Genomic DNA, 22,171 nt, shown 5'->3' with positions numbered 1-22,171 from the left:
TGAATAGGAGTCAACACAGATTCTGCTCCCTTGCCTCATTCTCTGGTCTTTATTCTCTCTCTCTCTTTTTTTCAATCTATTCCAAGCTAACATTAAATACAATACCAGAAGTTTCTTCATCAATTTCAGGCTTGTGGCACGAGATCTCGCAGTATTAAAGCGCTCTTGTTTGTTGTCAAGATGAAGTCTGTCTCGCAAAGTGCTATTCACCAGAGGTCAGCAAGTGACTTCATCTGAACAGGAAGGTGTAAGCCAATAAAATGAAATCCAGACATGAAGCTGTCTGCTCAATTATGTATTCCTGAGACTCGTATTTTCAAGCGAAAAAAGAAAGGAATCGTCTCGTTACTGCCTTGTTGACAACACGAAACCAGTGTTGCCAATTTAAAGATCTTTTCCTTTTCCTTGTATCTCAAGGATTCAAGGAATCTAGTGACTATTTTGTGACGTTGGCGACTAATCAAGGTTTTCAAGAAACAATTTTTTCATATAGGACACTAGTAGAGATTCTAGAAAATTTTTTTGGTCACTTTTTTACATTAACTTGAGCACTTATTTGCTTGTTGGTTTGTCCCGCCAACAAGCAGCAGGTTTTACTATGGCACACTCACAGGTGGGCCCCGTCCTCCCACAGCTGCAGTCAGAGCCCTTCGTTATCAGGATAGCAAACGAGGAGCGCATGCTCCAAAAGCCTCATTCTGACTGACCTATTTAGCCTAGTTAAGGTAGAAGAAACAAACATGAATTACTGCATTTATATTGTCTGTTTTGGGTCCATTTAAATCATTAATAAAGACGGTACACAAGAAAGTAGCAAATAGAATAGCTGCTTCTCTGTTGCTTGTAAGTAGGTGCGGTTGCGTTAAGCTCCAAGTCGAGCATAAGCTCAGAAACAAACCCTCCTTTGAGTGTGTTTGGAAATTGTCAAAATATACAGGCAAATTATGAAATGACCCCAGTGTGGGTGCAAGTTTGATACAAGATGTCCTGTGTCAGATCGCTCATTTAGGTGCCGCATAAAGACGAAAACTTCAAAGGGTCAAAGTACCTTTTCTCAACGGCCTAGCCGACAATAACGCATAGAAGAAGCCACCGACGCTTTTAAAAACCAACATTTTGATTACTTAGTCCTAAAGTAAAGGACTAGTTCACATTTCTTGTGTAACATTTGATCATCTCTTAATTAAACTTTCAAGCCGTCAGACTGATCAAACTAAACAATTATGCACGTAATGTAGATTCTTTGAAAATACCATTTGAGAATTAGGAAACCTTTATTTTTCTTAAATATATACAAAAGGAAAATGTGATGTTTTTTTTTTTTTTTGTCATTATTAAAATTTTATTCAGTCTCATTGCTGCGAACCCAACGTCATGCAAAAATTACACCAGTATTGTTACACGACCGCGATCTAAACTGTTGTACAAGCTTTTCCTTAACCCTGCTTTGAAGGTGCTAATAAACTTTGCGGACAGTTGACAATTATCCGCCAACCTTCTGATTGCTCTCACAGGTAATCATTAGCAGGGCTCATCAGTTAAAACAATGCTTCATACTTTAGCCGTTCCGGCAGGAGACAGCTGTAGCAGGGAGGACCCACCTTCCTCGGTGTGATCACTGTTTGTGATTGTCTGCTTTTGTCACCTCACACCGCCTCTCTGACAGTAAAGGATTTATGGTTATTTCCCTCCATGCAGCCTGTCCATCTGTGGCTCCATCTTCATACGGCCTTGAGAATACGATTCAATTTATTAAGGCAAAGCAATGGACTCATTACTTCGGGAAAAAAAAAAGGAAAAGGTGGCAAGCGAGAGAGTGAGAGAAAAAGGGAGAGGTGACACACTGAATTGGTTATTAATGGAAACGCGCAGCCATAGGGCAGTTGAAATTTAATGATATCCTACAAGAAAATATGAGGGTGTCACTCTCCAAAAAGTCATGCTAAATGTCAACATTTTAAGGTCCCCGGTGCTAATTTTATGCCTGTGCACAGTAATGTTTTTTGGAGAGCGTTTAGGAAACACGGCCCAGTGGCCAGCCTGATTATCCCACTCACCTTCTCTCCTCTCTCCAAAATGGGTTTGTGCAGCGAGCGATTTCATCTCTAAGTGAAGGGAACATTAGGGAGGGGGAGACGGAGGGAGCGATAGAGGAAAAACACGCGGTTTGATTTTCATGCTGTGATAAGAGAGTGGGAGCCAAATGTTACCTGTTAATCTAGCCCAAACCGACCGGGGCTCTTGACTTTGTCCCTCAGCAGGGATGGGGCAAACACTCATTTTCCTCTCTCCGTGATGAAAAGGAAATTAGCTTAAATGTGATGAGGGCACATCAGTGTGGTGTGCAGTGCATGTGTGTAATGAATGTGTATATGATTGAGGCTCTTTGTTTGCTTACATCTTCTCCTCTTCGCTTTTACGCACACACACACACACACATGCACACACTGCAGAAAAATTTGTCTTGCACCAATCAACCTACGCCAGCTCCTAGAGTTGGTGCCACAGTAAACAGTGGGGATGTCGCGATAGGTTCAGCTCACAAGACGATATAGGTTCACAAGAGCAAGGCGAGCACGCAAATTAGCAATATTCTCTCAGTAAATATTGCTTATTTGCTTGTTTTTTACAGAGTGAAGGTGAATGTAATGATAATAAAAATGCTCCCAGTGACATTATCCATTACTGTATTCATAGGAATATAGTAAAACAACAACTGGCGCGTCAACAGGGCTTTCAATAATTGGCTAAAACCTCATCGTAGCTAACCACATTGCCTCTTTTAAGTCTGCCTGGCAGTCAGATTAGACTGACATTTATAATTAACTTGTTCAAGCTGCCAAGCTAGTCAAATAGAAACAATAAGCTGCCAATTTGTCTAACTTATATTTGTAATTAATAGGTCTGAAAATTAAATTAAAGTAAAAATGATCATGAAAATGTCCTAGAAGGTCAAATATGTTAAAACTTCCATGCTAGCTAACTGCAGCATGGCTAGCATTTAGCTAGTTGTGGCGTTTTCTCTGTAGCCACGCTGCCGCACAAACATTTTAAAAGTGAGGATAACTCTACCTCTGTTTTCGTAACCGAGTCTGTTTAGAAATATTCAGTGCAGATTTGATCTGTGTAATTATTTCTGATTTTGGACACCAAATTAGCTCTTTAATTCAATTTAAGGTGAAAACACAGTGACTAGCTAACCATTAGCATGTCACAATCCTTTGTTTTGTACTGTGTTCCATCAGCTGTATACATTGTACAGCAGAATTGTTTCTCTGAACTCCTTCATCAGTCAGGATGTTCGGCATAGTCTTACTCGGCACATGCAGCTCCAAAAAGTCTTCAGTAAACACAAATCTCACTGATGCTGACCACCTTTGCATTCTGAAGGAAGGATATTGCTCATTGATAATGTGGAGGGTTTTTACGGTGGCTCCAGGTAGTCTAACAGAAAAAGAAACCCTTCGTCATTAGATAAAATACTCAGATTCGACAGTGCTCCACGTTATGTGACGGACTCCATGATTATCAATTTCCAAAATTAACATCCGTATCCACAGACTTCATTAAAAAATAAAAAAAAAACACTGAAAACAGTTTAGATCTTGTTCCACCCCTTGTAAATTGTCATTTTCCGAATATATACAGCAAAAAATAAATCGCCAGTTAAAGCATAGCTTCTGTAAAACCGTTTTCTTCCCCTTATTTTTCTTGAAAGACTCTTCAGAGTGCAGACACATCATCTGCAAGATCAGCTCAGGCTCATGTTTTTTTCAAGTGCTCAAATTGCATGCAACTACTTTCCTTGCCACTTCCACCCTCCCTGCTGCATCTGTGCATTGGTAGCCAAAGACAGATATCTCCCTTGACAAGATTTCTTTCCAAATCCGGTGCTTTTAAGTGCAGGTGGAATAATGCTGCGTTAGCTGCTAACGGCCGTCCGAGAGGTCATAACTACTCCGGTTGAAGAGGGGAGGCCGGTTTCTCCGCCGCACCATGGCAGGTCAAATCAAATGTAATTGCACGGTGAAAGCAGAATGCCTGCGCTTCGCGTGTTGGGCACCGCTGACAACATCCAGGTTTAGCATTCGGTTCCCCTGCTGGGAGGAACAAGGACAAAGGCTTCACCTGTCAATATATCACACTGACTGGCCGGCAGAACGCTCTCCTTCTTTCACTCATTCCTGTTAAAGCCTCCTCCGCCCCAGACTAAGCCTCACCCATCCATCCATCTTCGACCATCTACCTCTCACACTCCCCTCCATTCTTCCCTCTCTGCTTGTCTTCCTATTTCCTGCAGCTCTCTCTGAATTTGTGTGAGCACTCGGCATAAAAGTCCTGGGGGAGCCGGTTTCAAACACAGGAACCAGAAACATATGGCACATTTTCAACTCCCAAGGTCAATTACAGCTATTTATCCAGAGATTGCAGCTAAATTTCCCAAGGTTTCTTCTAGATTTACAACAGATTGCAATGTGTGTCTGTCACATTTTCGAATCAGGCCACTTCCCCTCCACTCCCTGTGACTTTTTTTTTTTTTTTCTGTCAACATTCAAAGGCTTTGGAGTGTGGATTTTTTTTTCTTCGATGTCTTATCTCTGGTTATCATGGCTCCATCTTTTTTTTTCTTTTTTTTTCCTATACCAGGTCCAAATGCCGCTTGCAACGCAAATCTAATAACATGTAAATTGGAGATAAGCCCAGATCCCTCCAAGTGATTTTATTTATTTATTTTTTTTCACATTCATACTTTGTCAAGTCAATTCTTGGGCTCCTGTTTTAGTAGCACAACACATGAGGAGTGAGAAAATTAACTGGATAGGTGATTCATCATTGCTACCACACTGTCAAGGACTCCCTCTGCAGCTATTGAGAGCAGAGCAGGGTGGAGGCGGAGGACGGAGAGAGTGTTGGTGGAGGATGAAGTCGGGGGGGTGCTGTTGTTTTAAATTATGGCATTTCATTCAGAATGCATTGTATTTACAGCGTCCCATTTTTATTTGTGGCTCCTATTATCCACAGAAACAGTTGTGCATGAAATGTTATTTGTGACAAGGGATGACCCGCAAGTGTTTTTTTGTTTTTTTTCTGTGCAGTATTTCATAGTGAGAAGGCGTAGGGTGGGGCGGGGAGGGAGCTGAGGATGGGGAGACCCTATCTGTACCCTCACCGTACGGTAAGCACCAGAGGCTTTCGCAGCTGCTGCTGGCAGTCTTGCCAGCGCAGAAATATCACCTGGAAACAGAGCACTCCACTCTACTCCACCGGACTCCCCCCCCCGCCCCACCACCACAACACTCCCAACGCCTGTCGCTGTAATTAAGTTGAAGTCAATGATTGCGGAGTGATGCTGAGAAGTAAACATGCAAACGCATGCCAAGGTTTGGAGCCAGGCAGAGGGAGGAGAGCGAGGGGGACCTATAGGCATGGGCCAGCACAGCATGATGACCGAGAGTAAAACGCAACCGTGTTAAATAACTGATGATAATCAAATAACTGATTATTTTTTTGCGTTTTTTCCTATGAATTATAAATATGCCACATTCATACACTTTATAATATCCATGCCCGATATTTAGCAAAAGTTTTAGACAAAAAGCATATAGCTTTACGCAATGTCGTGAGTTTAAATGAGAAATGCAATAGTGAGTCCTGTTGCTACAGAAAATAATATATCCGCTTGATTATAACTGCAATAAATGTAATCTACTATAACATAAATTTAAAAAGGAAAAAAAAAAGAATTAGTTTTCAAGTGAGAATATTATACTTTCTGTCGCTTCTGATATTTTTCAAGTACAGCTGCGAGCGTAACAAACTGATATTAGCTGGTAAATCAGTCAGGCTGTCTGCTCCGGTAGCCTGCAGTCAGCCGCTTTGCAGATATTCCACATGTAGCCAACCCAATCTAGTTTTCAAACACCATTATCTCAGTGAAAGTGGTTCTGAATGGTTCTCCTCAAGTTTCCAAAACATAACCGTCTGTGTTTTTATCAACTGGAATTATCTCTGAAGAGCCTCTTCTGTTCTTCCTGTGAACGAGGGGAAAGTGACGGTCAGCCAGCTGCCCTGCAATGCAACATGTGCAATAGAAGCAGCGGCGTGCTGCTTTGTACTCCATACTGAGGTACCTCAAGCTTTTATAGTCGTGAAAATCACCTTAAACCATAGGAAAATTACGTGAAATGTTCATTTTCGAAACCGCAAGTCTTTAAAATCTCAGTACACCCTTATAGCGGTGAACGATTAAAGCCTAGAGTTGGGTGAGAGCCTGCTGGGTAAGGAGTTGGGGGAGGCGCAAGCGCTGTTCGACTTGCCTGGAAACCGCAGATCCAGATCTTGTTCTGTTAAAATTTACATTTAGTTTCATTAAGCGCCGTTTGATTGCATTGATTAAATTAGCCACCCATTAGCTCCGTATTTCTTTCCTCTCCCAAACGCCGGTACTTATGCATCGCTCCTGGTGGAAATGTTATCTGACAAGAGGTGCTGTACGGTGGCTGGGAGTCTGTCGAACACAACGTGCTGTTTGCTTTTCCCAGAGCATGACAGGTTGTTTCCCCCCCTGCAACAAAGCCATCAAATATTCCCTGTGATCCAACGTTTGTGTTGGGAGGCGAGGCCTGCTGAGTGGGAAGCCGGAGTTTGTTAAAGCAATGATTTATGATTAATGCCAACACTAAATAAGGGACAAAGTGCCTACAGTACAAATCAATTACAAAGCCAGAACAGCGGACCTTTCCCTGAGGTCTACTAACGTCTCTAGTTGTTATGGTGATTTTATTGGAGGTGGGTGATGCATGCATATATATATAATGCACGCGGTACGTCTGTATTAACCCGATCCGGAGCCGGGCGCAATGCTTCTGATCTTTGATTAGTTACATTTATTGAGATAAAATGGGACTTTCATGTTGCTCCGCTGTGCAGGTAGAGACGGCGCGTTTCACATCTCCCGATTCTCGACGCCCACCTCAGGAAAACAAAAAAACAAAAAAAAAACCCAACAAAAACAGGACTGCTGCAGATGAAATAAATTACCGCAGGAGTGCCTTCTTAAAAGTAGGCAATTCATTATTTTTATGAAGTCAAATTATAAACAAATTTTAATCCATTAGGCAACCATCCATTCTAATTAATCAACAGTAGTGAACTCCATCTGAAAAAGGGAGAAAGGTTGTTTGCTCTCTCTACGGACCAGCGGTGCGTATTTTACCAACTTCCCCATTCACACACACACGCACGCACACACACACACACACACACACACACACACACACACACACGGAGAGAGAGAGAGATAGAGAGAGAAAGGAAAAAAAAGTGTTCTCCAAATTACAAACCTAAACTGTGAATCCGAACACTCGACTTTTGGCGCCGAGATGTTTCCAGGGCATTTGCAGATGCTTGAAATAATCTCCAATGTTTTTGCTCAATCTGCTCTGAGGATGGGTGAAATAAATACTTTAAACTAATTAATGTAAGACCAGCTGTTCCCAGCACTTGGCTGGCGCTGGTGAATATTGATGGGAGGAGGGAGAGAGAGAGAGGGAAGCGGCGGGGGCTGCTCAGCTCCGCTCGCTGTTTGTACAAGATTCAGGCTGCCACATAAACAGATATGAATACTAGATGAGAGCGGGAACCGCCAGCTTTTCACTCCATATCTAAAACTCCCCTCCTCCGCCCATCAACCACCACCAACCCAACCAACTTTGCATTCAATTAGCATTCAAAAGAATTAATAGTACAGACATGCAGTGCGTTCAATAAGAAGCGTCTTTCACCGGGATGGGAGCACTTACATCCTCTTGGCTTAATAAAAGCTCACCGGACGAAAACATGTGTCAGATCTAATGTGTCAGTGTCTGACATACTGTTTTAGTTTAAGCAAGCTGTACATGTGTTTGCCTGGTCTGCCTCCTGCTCGCCCTCCCTCCCTCTGCTCCTCTTCCTCTCCACCGAGGCCCGGTGGAGAGGCTGGACAGCAGATGGCAGGGCCCTACCCCTCTGCCAGTGATGAATGGAGGATGATGTCATCTTAGGTTTGACAGGCACCCGAGCGTGTGCGCACAAAGCAAGCCCAAGTCTCTGGGGTCAAACTGCCGGCACTGCCCCCCCCCTCCTACCCTTACTCCATTTTTGGAATCCGCATGACATCTCTTAAATAGGTCTTGCTGCTGGATTTATGTTTTTGCTTGATATTGTATAATACCTTATGCAAAAAAAGGGAGGGGGGTGCCTTAGAAGAAACAGTACAATGTAATCTCCATGTTTGTTTTTTCATATTCGTTTTGTGAGGTGATGAACATTCGGATTGGCTCCTGCAGATCAGCACAATCCCGTTGGTTTCTACTTTTCAGCCACGACGCGCGTCGTCGACGGCCAAAGGCGCCCCACGTTTTTTTTTGGTTCCCAGTCTGAGCAAATGTTTGATCTCACTTTTCGTTGCAGAAGACAACTCCATGTGCACTCCAACAGCGAGAGACAGCTACGAGAGGTTGTCACTGGCCGGACAGACTCTGCCTCCGGGCTTTCCGTCGCCATTTCTCTTCCCAGACGGTCTGTCATCGATAGAGACTCTTCTCACCAACATACAGGTAACTGAGTCGGGAAATCTTACATCGTCTTGTCGTCTTGTCTTGTCGCAGTTCCCTTGTTCGTTGGTTCACGTTAATGTTACGCCAAAGGCTCTGTTGCTATATTTTAATATAATCTAGAGAAGAATGTAAATAAAGTACATCAAGGACTTAAAAAAAATGCAATTAACATTAAACACAAGAAAATGCATAACTTATGTGGCAAAAAAAATCAAAATGGTAGTATCGAGCATCAAAAATGTTCAAACTGGAGGACTGAACTTTACTCTCGAGTTCTGTTTCTTTTTTCCCAGGAGCCAGGTTTGTTTCTTTTTTTTTTTACTGATTCCAAGAACAAACGTTTTGCAAAATCCCTGCAGATCGTCGCAGGGATATCTACATGTAGATATCTCTGTGCGATATCTACATATATAAACACATAGATAAGAAGGTAGCAGCCCAAGCAGGAAGTTACATGTAAAAAAGCATTCACTGGGAAAGTTTGCGGACATACAGTGACGGCGATATGGTATCAGCTTACAGAGAATAATCACGTACATGCAGGTCTGGGGAAGTTTGGGGAAAGAAAAGAACATGGAAAATTGTTCGATTCCTTATTCGACGATCTAACAGTTGGATTCAGCCAGTCAACCATCCATCCACGAGTTTCTTGGTGCTCAATGCTTAAAACCCTACCATCGGCAACTGTTTTACAATCAAGTTTTGGATTGATAGTTTAAAAACAGACTGAAAACTGGAAATGTTTGCAGTTTGGGTTGGTCGACTCAACTGGGTCACCAGATTTATGTCCACGTCTGTAGTCTTTCCACGCCACCAGCTGGCGCTGCATGCTCGAGACCGTGTAAGGGCAAATATCCGACTTGAAAAAAGTCATTAGCATCTTCCCTCGGTTTCATTCAGCAAACGGGGGAGCAGAGATCCACTCACACGCCGAGAGATGTTTAGGCTTTAGCTCAAAGCCCCTCAATCAGAAAGATGAATGTATTTGCCTTCTCTCTGGGTGTAATGATGTGTGTACCCTGCTGCCCTTCTCGTTGCACTTGTTCGGTTGGCATCAGAGTCCCGCTTCTCCTTTGGCTCGGCGCGGTAATTAGAGAGCCACAACCGAGCCCGTCGCGAGCTCCCAACACTCCTCTTAGTCATCTTTGATAATGATCCTCGGAGTGAATATTTATATACAAATCAACACAATAAACCAAGCGGAAAATTAAGATAAAGCAACTTGATATAAATTGGGGTTAGAAGAATCAACAATTAGTAAGATATAGTCCAGTGCATTTGGCGTAATTGCATGTGGATGGGGAATAATTGTGATGAAACTGGCCGTGTTGCTGTGGGGCTTTTACTTAAAGGAAGAGTACGAAACAATTGGGCTTTCTAAGTAGAGGCGTGTAATGCTCAGCGGCGGCAGAGAGCAATCAGAGGAACCCGAGTCTGGAGGATGAGGAAGGTCCCTTTGATTCAGGAGTCAAGCTTTAAACAGATGGCAAAGTAGCTCTTTCTAAGCAATTTACAGTTTATAGTTTACATAGAGGTAGTGGGGTGTTGTCACTGAAGACCTGCTGCAAGTTCTATGTAAAAAAAAAAAATTAAATAAAAGGAACTCGAGAATTTTTAGATGGAAAAGTGAGCGTAAAAGTTTAGAAAATAGTATTTAATCTAGCATGAAAGTTTTGGATTTGACCTGCACCATTTAACATCTCTAGACATCTATGTCATGGCTACTATTAGGCTGGCTAGTCATTGTCAGTGATTGTTAAAATCTCATTTTAAATTGGCCATGCGTTTATGTAGGGTCTAAATAAAAACTCGTGAAGTTGATCATCTAAATTTCAGGTCTTCACAAGTGTTGTATATTTCCGGATTTCTCACGACAAGTCTTAGGTCTGAGTGGTTAAGTTGGTTGTGTTCATTAATCGTTCTCGTCAAACTCGCTTGTGTCCATTTAGATTGTGAGAAATGTAGGAAATTGGTACGCTGGACGATGACGTCTCAAACGTTCGCAGGTGGCGCACTCGGCGTCTGCTCTGCTCACAGTACGTCCGAGTATGAGGGAGCTTTTAGCCCTCACTGCAAATTTGCAAAAAAAAATACTATGTAATGGAGCTGCACTCACATGCAAGTCAAAAAAACACTTAGCTATGTTAAGATTACATATATTTATAAGTAAGTTTAACATAGGATAGTAGGTAACTTAATTTATTAGGCATAATGGTCTTAAAAAGTCTAGCTACTACCTTGATTGAGATTAAGGTAGTAGAGATTATCCTTACTCTTTTTTTTTTTGTCAGAATTATCATCTGACTACTTAAAACTACTCAATAGGACCTCACTTAAAAAAAAATATCCAAAGTATCCCTGAAACAAGGCTGTTAAGAGCCTGATTTGAATGTTATTTAGCTGAATGAATCTGTTTAATCCAGTTTGTTTTAGGGGATTCCTGTACAGGAAGTTGCACAAAAGCCTAAGCCAGAAGTAGTTTGACAGTTAGAAAAAGTTTTTTTTTTCCCTTTCCATCCAGATTTTCTTACCTTCGATTGGTTCAAGTGTGGCGCCTTGCAAAAGTATTCCTGGAACTTTTTGCGTCTTTTCCCGATTAAAAATGCAAACTTCAGTCTGTTTTATCAGGCTGTCTTGCGGAAACCTTGTTGGGTCCATCTATTTCCAGTTCCATCATTTAATCATTGTTAGAACCTTTTGCTGTATTTACAAAAAAAATAATTAAAAAAAATCACAAACTTTTGTCACACTTGCATTTCTCAGCTTTGACCAAAAGGAGTCAAACATCCTATGTTAGTTATCTTTTTTGTCCTGATAACATACACATGTACATTTCTTTCTTTTTCTATTTATTTGGTGCAGGGCCTGCTCAAAGTGGCGATTGACAACGCTCGGGCCCAGGAGAAGCAGGTGCAGCTGGAGAAGACGGAGCTGAAGATGGAGCTGTTTCGAGAGAGGGAGCTCAGGGAGACTCTGGAGAAGCAGCTCGCCATGGAGCAGAAGAATAGAGGTACCGCCTGACACGCCGTCCTCCTGTTAGCCTTGTGTTTGTTTATACGGGGGGGCAGGCATGCGTAACCCGTTCCCGTTCAGGCTCCTGTCAACCGTTTAGGTACAGGAGCTCCTGAATGTACTTACACCGCCCTCCGCGTTGCAGGAGACACTCATAAGCCACTCTGAGCCTCCTTGGTTACACGTGAAACTGATAGTTTTTTTTCTTTCTTTCTTGCTTTCTTTCTTTCTGCTTGTAGTCTGTTAACATAATTGAAAATACACATCCCATCCAGACTCGCACTAACCCTCATGTAAAATGCATCAGAGTCGTACGCTAACCGGATCGTTTATGTTTAATGAGAGAAATTCATGAAAAATATCCCAATAAATTTTTCAATTAGCTTCAATTCCCTCTAGCAAGTCAGTATTTGCTCCGATTTTCCCATTTAAATCTTTATATATTATGAAATATTTAAGTTTAATTGATTTTTGCTTTTCTATAATTGAGTGCTAAATTTAAAAGACAAAAAAAAAAAACAGGTTATCTTTGTCAGCCAGAATGGGCTTATAATCAAATTTTAAAAAAAGAAAGAAAAAAGATGCTTTGCCTCATTTGCTTCCAGAGCTCATTTATTGTCACTGTGATATTTTTTTTGCTAGCAATCATCCAGAAGCGTCTGAAGAAGGAGAAGAAGGCCAAGAGGAAACTGCAAGAAGCTCTGGAGTACGAGTCGAAAAGGAGGGAGCAGATGGAGCAGAGCCTGAAGCAGCCATCGCCCTCAGACAGCATGCGCTCCCTCAACGGTCAGAAAGCACCAAACATCACGTTTAGCCCCTTCTGTGTATCGCTAATGTGTTGCTGTTTGTGCAGCGCCTTGCAATAAAACATCCACGCGCCTTGAACTTCTTCCCCTTCTCTCACGTTCCAACAGTAAAGTTCAGTGTGTTTTATTGGGATTTTGTGTGACAGACAAACATAAAGCGGCACATAATTATGGTAAACCTTTGCTACAGCCGGTTAGGCTTCGGCAGTCCAGGCTTCCTTCCAGGGTTGCTCTGTTTTTAGCTCCGTCCATCCTCCTCGTTCCTTTTGAAGAGAAGCGTCTCTGCAGGATGATGCTGCCACCGCCGTGTGTCACAGTGGGCAGGGTGGCGTTCAGGCCGATGTGCATTGTTTATGTCCAAAAAGTCTGGTTTTGACCTCACTGGACTAAAACCCTGTCTTGGTTCTATTATATGTGCTCGTTTCAAACTGCAGTGGAACTTCTTTTCTGCTCACCACTGTTTTATGAAGGATTATTTGTGGGTTTATCACTGACACTCACCTTATTTTACACAACCAAGAGTATGTTCATGTTCTAGACAAAAATCTGTATTCAAAACTAAATTGAAACGGTGACAGTGTTCTGTTAAAGATGTTTTTCCTGTGAATCCCTGCAGCTCCTCCAAAAGCTACCATGACTTTCTTCACCGAGTCTTTGGTTAATGCTCTCCTTGCCTGACATTGATTTATTCCACTTAGCAGTGATGCTCTGCTTTACTTTGACCTGACACACAAATCCCAATAATGTACGTTAAAGGATGCAGCTTCGTAAGGCACTAAATTAAATACGTTCACTGTACAAAAACAAAACAAAAGACAAGTAGGGGAAATGTTACTTTCCTTTGTCACTATTTACTTCATTAATTACTGAGTCCCTCCTGCTATTGTCAAACTACCAACTGTTTTGATCACGATTTGGTCCTCCGATTAACCGTTTAGCTGTAATCGTCTCATCTTTGAATGGGCTCTTTCAACTAACCAGTTGTCAGTAGTCAGGTAAAAACATTAAAAAACTGGGTAACACTTTATTTGAAGGGGTGACACTATCATAAACATGACATAACACCTGTCATGAATATGAGGGAGTCTTGGTGAATGTCTACGACTGTTGTCATGAAGTGTCATTCGGTCAATAATGACGCTTTTAATTCAAGGTTGTGCTAAAACCTGCATTAAAAGTCCACTAAAAGTGTCAACTTTGCACCAAAAGTGCCATTATTTACCGAATAACACTTCATGACAACGGTCGTAGACATTCGCCAAGACTCCTTCATGTTCATAACATGTCATATTAAAAAAGGTGCTAACAAATGTGAAGGGCTGCTTTAAAACGAGGCATACGCTCAAAAACTCCACTGTGTCTAGAAATTATCGGCTGCTAAAGCAAAGTTCAGTGACTGATTTATCGGTCTGCCTGTAGCACCGAGCAGTACAGAGGTAATAGAACAAAAAAAAAAAAAAAAAGATTTAGGTATAGTTTTTGATCGCTGGAGATAATCACACCGAGAGGCACGTAGTTGCACTGAGCAGAGACATGGCTGCGAGGCTGGCTCTCTAGTTTGCGATGAATGATGCTGTGAAAGCAGGGCTCTGATAGGTGGATGTCAGGCATGTTTAACGGCGGTGATCCCTCTCCTCTCGCAGACTCTCTGACCCCTGAGATGGAGAGTGACCGCAGCAGTGGAAGAACAGATGCTGAAAGGACAATACAAGGTACAGGGGCTCGGATGAGACAATAAATCTCTCTCTCTCCCTCACTTTTGCTCTCTTTTTTTTCCCCCCTCTCTCTCTGCCTTTTCCACCCCTCCTTCTCCCACAGCACACACACACACACACACACACAAGCAAACACACGTCTTCAGTTTATGAACATTAGTGTTTCTGCGCCTGCTGTTCAGACATACACCACCATCTGGGCCACAGCACTAGGTCAAGATCATCGGTTTTCCCCAAGAATAATATTATTCTTTTACTTGACTTTTAGCGGCGGCAGGTCTAAACGCGCTACGGCAGGTAAAACCAAACAACCGCTCTCTCGAAAAAGCTACATATTTACAGCTCGAGACGCTATAATGAGTTATAAAGCCACAAAAAAAAAAGAAAAAAAAAAGCAGAGCAACCCCTCCTTTGATACTCATAATCGGAGCAAATCAATTCGTTTTATGAACAAGCCTTGTACATTTTTAATGATTTGTTTGTTTGCTAGCCTTGGGGGTGCAGTTTGTGTTTAAGGGAAGGCCACCGCGGCGATAACCTCCGTCGGACCGCCTTCTATCTGTGTTTACCCAGATCCGAGACACCTCGTGAAAAGGTTGAATATCCTCATTATTGCTCAAACGTCTCGCTTTAATGCGCCCGCTCAGAACTGCCCTTATCAGCGAGGAGAGAGGTCCCAATTTACCCGGGGAAAGATGCCGCATGCAATTTGCTTCGAGAAAATAAGGTTGGGGGAGTTTCCGACTTTGCACGCAGAGAATATGTTAGTCGAGTCTTTAATGTGTGATTAGTCTACTTGAACCGATATGAAAAACTAGAGATGAATGATTGCTGCAGGTAATTTAGGGCATTTTTAGGCCGTCGAATTGGTATTTCCCCCCAACCCCATTAAAGGCGAAGAAGTTTCTGTCACAGTTCACTTCCCCAATATCCAGTTCCTTCAGCTGCTTCTTCTTTTTGTGTGACCTTTTGCCTTCGTCGCTTTCGTGTTTTTAGTAAGATGCTTCCTTATATTAGCATCCCTTCAGCATTTAGCAAACGTTGCTTCCCTTCTCCCTTCTCACAGAGGATAATTTTACAAGAGAGGTAAAAAAGGCAACATATTCTTGTGTTGATTTGACTGAAGTCACTTACAGAAGCTCAGTCAATAAAGACACTTTAAGTTTTTTTTTTTTTGTCTGACCAAAACGGATCAAATCCAAAATGTCTTCACACAATGATGAATGTGTGCTGGTTGCATATTGGTTTTTCAACATGCAACTAGAACACAATTTACTCATGTGTTGGGTCTTTCCCAGATTTGAGTGAACGCAGCATTCCAATGGTTGGAGTTACTCTCTTGAACACAAGGGGTTGCTGTTGAAAAAAACAATGGCGCTATGCAGCGGAAATGGCAGCAGAGGAAACGTAATGAGTTCATGAAGACTTTCGACTGACAAAAGAAACATTTAAACCTACAAGGAGGACAACAGAGATCGATATTTTAGTCACTAAATCTATTTCCTTTCAGTCTATTGAAATGAAATCACAGCATAAAACAATGCAAATTTACTCCATGCAAAAGTTACGTGTAATAAACTAGAACAACACTGGGAAGGCGCGTTGAGCACAGCCACTGAAATTGATTAAAGACTAAACAGCAAAGCCCCGTTTTGGTAATGACAACTTCAAAACATTTGTGTGGAGAAAATAGTCTTGATGTTTTGCTCGGGGGTTCTCTTGAGACATCCCTCCACACAAGTCGTCTTCAGATCTTGAAGGTTCTCTGGGCCTTTTCTATGCTCTCGGCGTTGCGGCTCTTTCCAGGAATCGTCGGCGTAGTCAGGTGGTTCACAAGCAGTTTTATTCGTTTGTTTTTCTTCCATATACTTTGTAGAATATGTGAAATTAACCGCGTTAAAGCCTCACGTCTTCTGTTCCACAAGAGCAGTCGCTTTTCAAGCCGAGGTATATATTTATCTATTTTTTTTTTTTTTCTTTTTTAAACACTCAAAACCCCGTAAAACCGTTGCGGCTGCGACAACAGAGCTTATAATTTTCCAGGGTCTCTCAATCACTCTGATCACTGCCTCAAAGAGCGGAATGAAACCGAATAACGCGGCTACACTTTTTTTTTTTTTTTTTTCTGTGTTTTGTTCAATTAGAGAAGCATTTGTCTGCCACCCATGTCTCCTCTACTCTGCTCCGCAAGCCTCGCTGTATAATTAACCTCAAATGGCAAAAAATGATGTTGATAAATTACACAAGCAGAAAGAGGAGGAGGAAGAGAACTCGAGGAGGGTGGGGGGGGGAGAGAAAAAAAAAAAAACAAGCCTATCAGCGGCGCCGAAGCAGACAGAGAAATGTGTGGGTGCATTCTCGACTCCAAATTCGAGGAAGCGAACGGAGAGGCAGACAGGGGGAGGGAGAAAGGAAAAAAAAATAATAATGAGGGCATAATTTTAGAGAACTAATTATTTCTATTTGTCTTTTGTCACACTTCTCTAATTCTGCGATATTAACACAGTCTGTGTTTATTAATTGCTTTTTTTTTTTTTTTTTTTTTGCAGTGTTTTGAATCGGGTCCAAGGAGGGGAGCGCGGCCCTTTTCGCAGGCAGGCGAGCTGCTGAGGGCCCGCGCCTCGCCCCGGTGCCACCTGGCAACCGGGCGCACGTGCCCGTATCTTCCCCCCGCATCTCCCTCCGCCGCCCCGCGCCGCCACCTTCCCCACTCGACGCGTTCGGCGGGGTTTACACGACCCTGCGCGCAGCCAGATAAAGTTCTTTGTTGCAAGATTAAACATCAAAACAGTTAAAGTGAAATTAAAATTAAATGAATGAATGTCACTGAAGCAAAAAAGACTGTAATTAATGGATCCCTTAATTGTCTTCATAAAATATTTGCATGGGCATAATTTGCATAATTTACATGTATTAATTAATCTTTCAAAGGAATTTTGTGCTGAGAGAAGCCAAAAAATTCCCCTTGTTTTATTTAGCACCTAATGAAATATTTATTCTCTTTAATGAACTTTTCATCTCGATCCGAATGTGAAAATGCGAAAGTTTCGCCGCGCCTTAGCGAGGATCCCTGCGAGTCGAGGGGCAAACGTCACGACGCCTCAGCGTTTCCGCGCGCGTCGAAAACCTGCTCGGCGAGTTCGCGGGTTTGAGCCGCTGGAAGTCAAACGCGCCGACACGCGACATCCTCTCGACGACGCGATAAATGTCATCATCCATCAAACGATCAAATCGCCTTTGTTTTCATTAACTATGAATCGCCGCTGTGGAGGCAGACGAGACAAACCAGCGAAGTGATGTTTCATCCTTTCTGCGTCCCGTCGCGCTCGCCTCCTCCCCTCCCGCCGCCTGTTTTTGCGCTTCGCCCTCCGTGCCGCTGCGTTCACGCCGTAATGACTTTTGCGCAGAACTCAGTGGTGGTTGCTGCTCGAACAGAAGCAATGCCTTGGAGACCTACGGCAGTGCCGGGTAATTAGCCCGTGTGTGTGTGTGTGTGTGTGTGTGTGTGTGTGTGCGTGTGTGTGTGTGTGTGCGTGTGTGTGTGTGTGTGTACACACACCCCCGTTATGAGTTGTGTACACAGTCAGACGCACACGACAATCTTTTGTTGTCTCCCCCCACCCTGTCTGCGTGAAACACATACAACCCCATCATGACAGGTTAAGCGGGCCTAAGCCGCCAGGCCAGGATCTACCGCGCATCAAGACATTACAACCGGCTAGTCAAAGGCCGTCTCCCGATGTCCCGCTCTGCTTGTGTCATGTCCAACAAGCAGGGCTGCTAAATGTCTTTGTGCGCCTCTTTCTTTAACGCTGAATAATTCAGGCCCGCTTGCCACAGAGACGTTTCTTAAAGGCATTAACTGTAAGCGTTCTCCGGCAGAGAGAGGAAAAGGGTGGGTGGGCGGTTGGGGGGACAGGGGGGGTGAATGTGAAGGTAATAAACGTCAGACAAGCTTCGGCGCTGCGCCTAACAGATCTCTTTTTACTGTCTCGGAAAAAAAAGGTGGCGCTGCTCGCTCAGGCGAACACGCGGGCGAGAAGAGAGTCTGTCTGCTTGGCAGTGGCCAGAGCTCAGAGATCACATGACGGAGCCGTTTACGGTATCCACGCCGGAGACGTCGCGCTGCGACGGCCGCCGGCCGAGCTGAAGGCCACAAACGTGTTCAGACGGTTTAGGTCGGTTCGATAATGCAGCGGGTTTCAACGGCATTCATGCTTCTTGGAAGTTTTCCACATTTTGTCTCCATACAGTAAACTACTGTTGTTGTTTTTCTTTTTTTTAGATTTCATGTGATAGACAAATAAACTCGTGCATAATTACGGAGTGGAAGGCTGCAGAGATTCATGCTGAAAACTTGTAGACACAAAAAGAAGTTGTACAGTTTGGCTTTTGTGTCGGTGGCAAGAAAACAAGTCGATGTTGAGGAAAGCTATACAAATTCAAAATCCCACAGAGGACACAGCAGATGTGTGGAACAAGGTTTTCTGGCCAGATGAGGAACAGAATTTAACATTTTGGCCGACAGTCAAAAGTCAGAAAGGGTCGAAGAGAAATGCATGCCACACTTTTCAGCTATTTATGTTTGAAATGTTCTGAGAGCCATGCATCGTTTCCTTTCGCTTCCAAAGTATGCACTACCCGTCACATAATGATCACAGTATTGAAGTTTGAAGTTTAAAGAATAGCAAACGGCGTCTAAGAATAGAAAAGAATAGAATGGTCACTGTGTTCCTAATCCAGACTGAAGTCAACCTACTTCTAATTTCTACTTTTTTTATGTATTTAAAAAGCAATAAAGTTAATTACTCCACATGATATTTAATCACATTTGCCATGGCTGCTAACTTTATCTTCTCCCTAAATCAGCTTATGAATTCACAGTAATGCCATTCGAATCCAAAGACTAGAGGGCAATATTTCAAAGTTGCGTTTCATCAACAATCACATCCTGAACAGTGCATTTGCGTCAGCAGATTGTTAGCTGTTGGCTAATCTTTTTGCCTCCTCTCTCTCTCTGTGTGTCTGCGTGTGTGTGTGCGTGTGTGTGTGTGTGCGTGTGTGTTCTCTGTTCCAGATGGAAGACTGTTCCTGAAAACCGCAGTGATGTACTGATAAGGCCACGAAGAGCTGGAGGACAGAAAGATTTTATAAAAAAATAAAATAAACAAAAGAAAACAAAAGGACTGAAAGAAAAACCCATGAAGGTTTCGGGGAAGCCCCTAACCCAGGCCGATTTAGTTGGAGAGAGTTCAAGCTGCTCGTAGGTGGAAATGCTGTGTTCAACCCTCCCCCCTCCCCCCCCTCTCCCTCCCCCCACCCCAAACGCTGGAGGAGTCTGAATGTACAACGAAGAAGTCGTTCTCATCGCGGAAGGAAAACCTGAAGTAGTTTGACGAGGCAGGTTTTGACGCGGACAGGTTCGCCGACGTGAAGGATAAACACATATAACCGAGCACAGTTAAAGAAAAAAGTCAAAAAAGACAAAAATGTACCCGAGGTGCATTGTTGGTAATAACTCCTAATAAGTTCACAGCACTGAAGATTTTTTTATACTGTATCTCAGCCAGCGAGAAAGCTTTGAAATGAAAATTCGACTGAAGTTTTGTTTTTGTATTTCAAAATAAATCCCGAGAAGCTAAAAAGATGAAAAAAAAAAAAATAACATGAACATTGTGGAGAAAAAGGGGGGATAAAAAAAAAAAAAGTGAATCTATCCACACGGTCATCAAAAACGAAAGAAGGCCGACGTTCGATTTTCATGTTTTCTAAATTAGATGAAAATACAATCAAGTTCCGTTTTTACCATCGTTGTATATACAAGAGCTAAATGTTAAAGATAGGAAGACTGGCACTCTGCTGAACCCCCGAGTGGACTCGTAAGGTATGTGTATATAACGTTAAGAGGTATTGTGTATGCAGTAGAGCTATTAGGCAAACAATACCACCATTTATATAAACCTTTCTTGTTTTCGTTCTATCTCTGAGCCATCATCCTTTCCTATAGCTGCCATTTTCTGGTGAGAAAGCATGCAGGCATGTAAATGTTTGTCCTGGAATTATGATATTTAATAAATCCTATATTGTGCTGAAGAAATAACCCGACTCGCCCAAGCCCGGACAATTCTAAAAACCATGATTAACGACGTTTCAGTCTCAAAAACGAAGACTTTCGCTGTTGATAGTACTGTAATCTTCGTAACAGAGGTCATACTTCTCGGAATTTCCTGTACATTGTCGTCATGAGACACTCTTGAAATCAGCACCCCTTGTTGCTTTTTTGTTTTTTCCTTCTTTTTTATTTTCTTTTTTCGTAAGTATCTGGTCTGATTATCATCACGTGCCAGCTTGGAATACAATCAGTTAAGGACGCTACTTTTTAAAAAGCGAATACCACTTTATTACATGGTGTTTAACACATTTTTTGTTTTAGTGTTTCATGAATATCCTGATGAGAAAAAAAAATAAAATAAAATAAAAAAATACTTTCCTTTCCCTAAAGACTTTTGAATTGTGGTGCTGCAACACCTGTGTATATTCTCTAGTCATAAGCTGATGTCAGTCCTTTATCTGCTAAACAATTTAGACCTTATGTGTTACAATCAAAAAGATGAGGAGGAAGAGGAGGAAGAAGAAGAAGAAGAAGGGAAGTGTATCCCATTCACGATGTGTTTGTTCCTTTTTGTTCTTAATGGAGTGTCTAAGTCTGTTGTCACTGATAACTTATATAGCTTCTCGAATCATCTCTTTCATTGTACTTCAAATTCAAATAAAGTTAACATGTTGATGATAAACCATGTGAGTTTGAATGGTGTTGCCTGAGACTTTCGAGGTTCTACATTGTGATAATGATGACGATGCTCACTGTTTCTTTCACACTTTTCTGTTCAAGTCGGTTTAGATTAAAAGACTATAAAGCTGGTAATATCTTACCCGCAACAGACAACTCTTAGCGTGTGCATTTAGCAAAAAGTCACAGTGTTTCTCAGGCTAAAGCTAACAATTAGCTTGAGATGAAAACAACAAAGCAGATTAAAAATACAGCTGAGAAATGCTTTACCAGTTTTTGCTTGGAAACCTTTGAACTACTATTACATTTATATGACCTACATATTTGCAGTGGTCCATAGGAGTCATTTCCTGTCCACAGCTCTGAAGGACATACAGAAACTGTATGTCATAGTTTCCAACATAAACTTGGAAACTATGTATTTCCAAGTTTCTGAGTTACCCCAACTCTGGGGAAGAGATGAAAAATTATTTTCTGCTCACAATCTCAAAATAGGATGATCAAACAGATAAATTATGAAGAGGAAGATAGTGTTGTTGTCATAAACAAGCTGGAGATGAGCGGGGAATTACATGATATGGGGGGATTGTGGATCGCAACCATTTCAATAGTTCAAACATCATCAAATATACAGTAAAAACGCTACGCAGATGCTAATACTCTAGTCTTCATTAACCCTGTTCTTAGAAGTTCAACCAATCACTGTAAAGCAAAAGAAAAAAAGGTGCTCTTCCATTGGTTGCTTTCAAAAGCCAGCTAATAGTGTGTCACGTAGCATATTGTACTGACCTATTTTGGTTTCCCAAGCTGCATTTCGTTTCAAATGTAAAGAAATCTGCGAATAGACGAATCCGCAAAGAGTGAACCACAAATACGGGGGTTCACTTAACACCTTCTCTTTGCTTTGGTGACTCCAATACTAAAGCTAAGTTTGTTGTTTCTGCAAGCTAGCCGGTGGGTCCTTTACTGTGACGTAATCACAAACCCCCTCTAGTTTTTTGGGGGGTTTTTTTACGTCGTCGTAAAAAAATGGAGTGTTTGACTCGAGGTAAGTAAAACGAAGACATTCGTTAAGGCTCCGCTCAGGTTTGATATTAACTCCAAGAACAAATAACTATACACATTTCCGTTTAGCAGGCTACATGTAGAGCATAGGACATCACTTTAAACCGCATGTTCTCAATGTGAATGTGAAACATCTCTGTGGAGGATACTGACTGACACACGGCTGATTCAAAAAACAAATGCTCC

At 42.2% G+C, this 22,171-nt stretch overlaps 1 protein-coding gene across 3 annotated transcripts in view; it reads left to right on the top strand.

Annotated features, from left to right (window-relative positions):
- Positions 1–20,924, top strand: part of dachd (dachshund d) — a 135,473-nt gene extending 114,549 nt beyond the window's left edge. For all 3 annotated transcript variants that reach the window (XM_081601214.1, XM_081601195.1, XM_081601204.1), the window contains 5 exons: positions 8,452–8,597; positions 11,460–11,607; positions 12,252–12,395; positions 14,059–14,127; positions 19,208–20,924. In XM_081601214.1, the coding sequence (XP_081457340.1) occupies positions 8,452–8,597; positions 11,460–11,607; positions 12,252–12,395; positions 14,059–14,127; positions 19,208–19,245 (545 nt within the window). In that variant the 3' untranslated portion in view covers positions 19,246–20,924. The remainder of the gene's footprint in view (positions 1–8,451; positions 8,598–11,459; positions 11,608–12,251; positions 12,396–14,058; positions 14,128–19,207) is intronic.
- Positions 20,925–22,171: the final 1,247 nt, after the last annotated feature.

The sequence above is a fragment of the Poecilia reticulata genome, chromosome 2 (genome assembly GCF_904066995.2).
Source record: "Poecilia reticulata chromosome 2, P_reticulata-male-v2, whole genome shotgun sequence".
Classification (NCBI taxonomy): domain Eukaryota; kingdom Metazoa; phylum Chordata; class Actinopteri; order Cyprinodontiformes; family Poeciliidae; genus Poecilia; species Poecilia reticulata.
Note: the sequence above shows the minus strand (reverse complement) of the source record. Positions and strands in the feature narration are given on the sequence as shown.